Genomic DNA, 4,480 nt, shown 5'->3' with positions numbered 1-4,480 from the left:
CCCCCGCCAGGCCAACCGCCGCCAAATCCTCGCGCCAGCCTTCCGGGTGGGCACAGCCACTGTGGCGCAGGGGGTTTGGGCCTTGAAAGCTCCAGGACCCCCAAGGACGGTGAAGCGCAGCCTGGAGGAGGGGGCGTAAGCGAGGGCGCGGGCAGGGGAGAGAAGCGCCCCTGGAAGCGGAGTGGCCTGGACAGAGGCAGGGTTCTGGCACCCGCCCTTCCCCGCCCGACCACGCGGACCCCAGCGCCGTCCTCACCCCTGTGCAGGGCTGTGGGCCCAGACCCCCGCGGGCTGCCCTGCGCCGGCCCCTACTCACAGCTAAGGTTCGCTCCTGTCCGTGCGTGGGGCCAGCCACTCTGGCCCGTGTCCCCACGTCCTTCAGGCCTAGCCACCCCCGCCCCGCCCTCACCAGGAACCTGACACCTACTCCCAAATCGGGGTCGGGAAAAACGTGGGGCGGGAACCAGACCACCCGCCTTCCGCGGTGGGAATTGCAGGGCGGGGCTGGGCTTCTGCGCCGTGAAGGTTGCTCAAAGGTCTGGGAGCCTGGGGGGCCCCAGAGAGTCTCGTGAGGATGGTGGCATTAGAGCTAAAAATAGCCAAATGTAGGGAAAAGGTCACCGACGTGTCAGCTGTGCCTGTTCTGGGATGGCTGGTGCTCCGGGCGGCACCCCCACCTCAGGGTCGTCTTCATACCCCCATCACTCTCCTTCTTCTCCCCAAGTCCTAGTATTTACTATTCTAAGCTGGAGGCAGGGGAGTGGGGAGGGATGGGGGACCCCAATTGGCAGCATGAACCCTCATCACTTCCAAGCCCACAGCACTGAAGAGTCCCTTTGTGTGTACTGCTTGGTTTGGTACTTTCTGCTGCTGCTGCTCCGCAGGGCCAGGACAGGGTGCGAAGGAAGAAGTCTGTTTATTGTGTTAGATACACAGCACAGGGCTCTGGCCTGCCAGCCATGGAGACCTACTCAAACTCAGGGAGAGGTCGGTCTCCTGAACCTCAGTTTCACTTGGGGGCTCAGCCCAGTCCCCACGGCCTTCTGCTGGTTGCTCCTCCCTCCAAAGTCCCGCCCTGGAGGCTCCAGGAGAAATCCAAGGAGTGGGAGGGTAGAGAGTCAGGATGAGGAGTGGACACTGGTCAGCTGCTCCTTCTGCTGGAAGTAGAACTGGAACCGAGACTGGGCATAGTCCTGGGGAAGGAAGCCCACCCCACACAGTGGTGAGAAGACGTGGGACCAGCATTCTGCACCCACCTCAGGCTGCCCACAGCCACCCAGGACTCCCCAGGCCTCCTGGGAGAGTGTGGCTGCTGCTGCTCCTCAGCCCCCAGCTAGCATTCCCATTCCCAGGGTCACTTACCAAGTAACCAAATTCTATGGTGGACATGGATGCCTGGAGGATGGACCACAGACCCCAGAAGAAATGGGACGCCAGAGCATACCTGGGGGGAGGGCAGGAAAAGTAGGGGCATTCAAAAGCATATCTGGCACTGCTTGGATCCCCTCACCCCGGCTGGCCAATCCCTACAGTTTTAACTTTTCCCCCACTGTCCTAACCCCACTCTGCACAACCACCTTCCCTATAGCTTGATTAATCTGCCTCGCCTCTTCCCCATCCCCCTTTCCTCTGCTCTGCCCTACCCCACCCCGCCCCTCCTTCCTCACCGACTGACTTCTACCAGCAAATCTTCTTCCAGTTTTCTCTGCTCCTCTTGGGAGAGGGTCTCACCTTTCTTTGCCTCTGCCAGGTAATGGCGAATAAAATGCAGCTACGATCAACGGCCAAGAGTCAGGAATTGGGGAGACTGTGGAGTATTTCCCAGGTAACATCCTTTCCGGCCATTCCTTCCAGACTCCACCTCCCTCCTTCCTCACAGGATGGGTCCTGCTCCCCAGCCTCTGGCCCACATACCTGCTCTCCTTGAGTGGGGTAGTCTGTGGGCCTTGCTTTGTAGAAAGGCCATTCCTCGTGAGTATAATCATAAACCCACTCACAAAAATGGTTCCCAATGTCAAAGCCCCTGGGAGAATAAGGTGGACATTCAGTCCCCAAATGCCCTGGGCAGCTGGCCTGTTTTCAAGTGCCCTATGGGAGCAGACCTATGGGAAGCCATCTTTCCAGCCTCACCTATAGTTATAACTGCTGTACTCGAAGTCCACCAGCATGAGGCTGTCAGCATTTTCTGGCTCTGAGAGCAGCAAGATGTTCCCTGGGGGAATGGGGTGAGGTTCTGCTCACTCCAGAGCCCTCTGGCTCCTCCATCTTGGGTTGGGAGACTCAGATGCCTTCTCCTACCTTCCTGGATGTCATTGTGGCAGAAGACGACCGGCGATGGGGTAGACTCTAGTAACTTCCTGCAGGGGTATGGGAGCATGGGTCCTGAGCAGGAGTGACTAGAGAAGGATCAGAGCCACACTAACAGGCCAGGCCCTGACACCAGCCCTCAGCAAATACTGGAAGGGCGGACACCATTACCATTAGCCTTGTCCTGCCTGCCCTCACCTGAGGTTGCCCATCTCATCCTTCAAGCTGTACATCTCCAGGAGGTTCATCTCAGGGAGGCCAGTTGGGGGCAGGTCCTGGATCTGTTTTAGGTACCTGAAGCCCAAAGAATAGGATACACTGGCTCTGCTATTCTTTCCCATCCATCTCCTATCTACCCCTCAGGCCAGACTACTGCACCCCTGCTCCTATCACTGTGTGACTTGTCTGGCAATCATTTCTTCTTTCTTTTGAGATGGAGTCTTACTCTGTCACCCAGGCTGGGGTACAGTGGCACGATCTCGGCTCACCGCAACCTCTGCCTCCCTGGTTCAAGCAATTCTCCTGCCTCAGCCTCCCGAGTAGCTGGGACTACAGGTGCCTGCAGACATACCTGGCTAATTTTTTGTATTTTAATAGAGACAGGGTTTCACCGGCTGGTCTCGAACTCCTCAGCTCAGGCAATCTCCTTGCCTCAGCCTCCCAAAGTGCTAGGATTACAGGCATGAGCCACCGTGCCTGGCCTTGGCAATCATTTATTTTCTTTTTTTGTTTGGTTTTTTGAGACAGAGTCTTGCCGTGTCACCTAGGCTGAAGGGCAATAGCACGATCTCAGCTCACTGCAACCTCCGCCTCTTGGGCTCAAGTGATCCTCCCACCTCAGCCTCCTGAGTAGCTGGGATTACAGGCGCCTGCCACCACGGCGGGCTAATTTTTGTATTTTTAGTAGAGATGGCATTTTGCCATGTTGGCCAGGGCGGTCTTGGAACTCTTGACCTCAATGACTCACCCGCCTCGGCTCCCAAAGTTCTGGGATTACAGGCATGAGGCGCTGCATGTGGCCTCTGGCAAGCATTTCAAAACCTGTTCTGTGAGAGCCCATGATATCAAATCCTCTCAAGTGGAGGGCTGGATAGAGCCCCGGACACATCTGCTGGCAAAGAGGTTCAGCTCAGGTGTACAGGAGCCCTGAGGAGGCTCCTGACTCACCGCTCCATGGTCCCAAACAACCAGTGGGGCTCCTTGGTGAAAGGCATCTCCATGCCATGGAATTGCGCCATCTTCGTGGCAATGGCTGCTGACAACACTGGCTCTCGAAGCTCTTGAGTTTTCAATGGCCGGCTCTGCACCCAGGAAGCTATCAGGGTGGTGATGGGGCTGGGGCAGGAGGGGGAAGGAATGGGGCAATGGGGGGAGGTCAGGGTTTGGGGGAAAATTCCCTACTTGGGGTGAGGGATGTGAAGGCAGACATTGGGCACTGGGGTAGGCTTAGGGAGTGGAGGTGCCTTGGGGAGGAGAGGGTAGGACTGGGCTCATACTGGGATGGGAAGAGAGGGTAGGACTGGGCTCGTACTGGGATGTACTGTTCCAGCCGGCCCTCTGGGAAGACTCCATACAGCTGGGGCCCCAGCGACCGCTCCGCAAGGATGGCGAACATCACGCTTTCCAGCACCAGGGAGTCCACGCCCTGAAAAAGGATGGATAGCAAAAGGGCCACGGCAAAGTGGCACAGGGACAGCCATGAGGGCTTGCTTTCCTCCCACCAGAGCTGGGGCTTCTGGTCCAATTGCCTGGAGGCTCTGGAGCACGGCTCTAGCGTTGGTCTGTTTTTATTGAGAGATAGGGTCTCACTATGTTGTTCAGGCTGCTCTCGAACTCCTGTGCTCAAGTGATCCTCTCGCCTCGGCCTCCCAAAGCGCTGGGAATACAGGCCCAGGCTTCAGTGTGAGAAGGTGTTACTCAGACTGTGAGCCTCGGTGTCCTTAACTGCGCAATGGGGACAATACTACCCGCATCCCGTAAGCGACAGGCCCTAAAGCCACTGGCGCTGCGGTGCTCACACCCCCCTCACCTGCAGGATGGCTCCGTACAGCCGCAGCAGCACCTCCCGGGGCTCCTCGCCAACGCTGGGCAGGTGGTCCGGGAGCGAGCAGCGGAAGAGCAGGTTGCTGAGGCCTCCGCTGCAGATCCACACCAGGCGCGCTCAGTCTGCGGG

The 4,480-nt window shown here is 58.0% G+C and overlaps 3 protein-coding genes across 4 annotated transcripts in view; all 3 read right to left on the bottom strand.

Moving 5' to 3' along the window:
- Positions 1-1,940, bottom strand: part of CPT1B (carnitine palmitoyltransferase 1B (muscle)) — an 11,730-nt gene extending 9,790 nt beyond the window's left edge. The window contains exons 1-5 of one of the 2 annotated variants that reach the window (XM_011942223.1): positions 1,915-1,940; positions 1,732-1,771; positions 1,363-1,395; positions 972-1,193; positions 477-589 (exon numbers count right to left, since the gene is read on the bottom strand). The gene's annotated coding sequence lies outside the window, so the exon portion shown is untranslated. Of the gene's footprint in view, positions 1-316; positions 397-476; positions 590-971; positions 1,194-1,362; positions 1,396-1,731; positions 1,772-1,914 lie in introns of those variants that run through there. The other variant, XM_011942222.1, reaches the window with a different exon arrangement.
- On the bottom strand, positions 897-4,479 carry LOC105511976 (choline/ethanolamine kinase). Its single transcript, XM_011942224.1, has 10 exons — positions 4,337-4,479; positions 3,839-3,952; positions 3,475-3,608; positions 2,506-2,601; positions 2,299-2,357; positions 2,131-2,212; positions 1,915-2,023; positions 1,668-1,771; positions 1,363-1,444; positions 897-1,193 (listed from the first exon to the last, which is right to left on the bottom strand). The coding sequence occupies exons 2-10, from the start codon at positions 3,920-3,922 to the stop codon at positions 1,119-1,121; spliced, it is 825 nt and encodes a 274-aa protein (XP_011797614.1). The 5' UTR covers positions 3,923-3,952; positions 4,337-4,479; the 3' UTR covers positions 897-1,118.
- The window catches only part of LOC105512005, a 935-nt gene continuing 776 nt past the window's right edge, over positions 4,322-4,480 (bottom strand). Inside the window, exon 2 of the mRNA XM_011942260.1 lies at positions 4,322-4,467. Coding sequence (XP_011797650.1) covers positions 4,322-4,467 — 146 coding nt within the window. The remainder of the gene's footprint in view (positions 4,468-4,480) is intronic.

Source organism: Colobus angolensis, unplaced genomic scaffold (assembly GCF_000951035.1).
Source record: "Colobus angolensis palliatus isolate OR3802 unplaced genomic scaffold, Cang.pa_1.0 Scaffold208, whole genome shotgun sequence".
NCBI classification, from domain to species: Eukaryota; Metazoa; Chordata; class Mammalia; order Primates; family Cercopithecidae; genus Colobus; species Colobus angolensis.
This window is presented reverse-complemented; position numbering and strand designations above follow the sequence as displayed.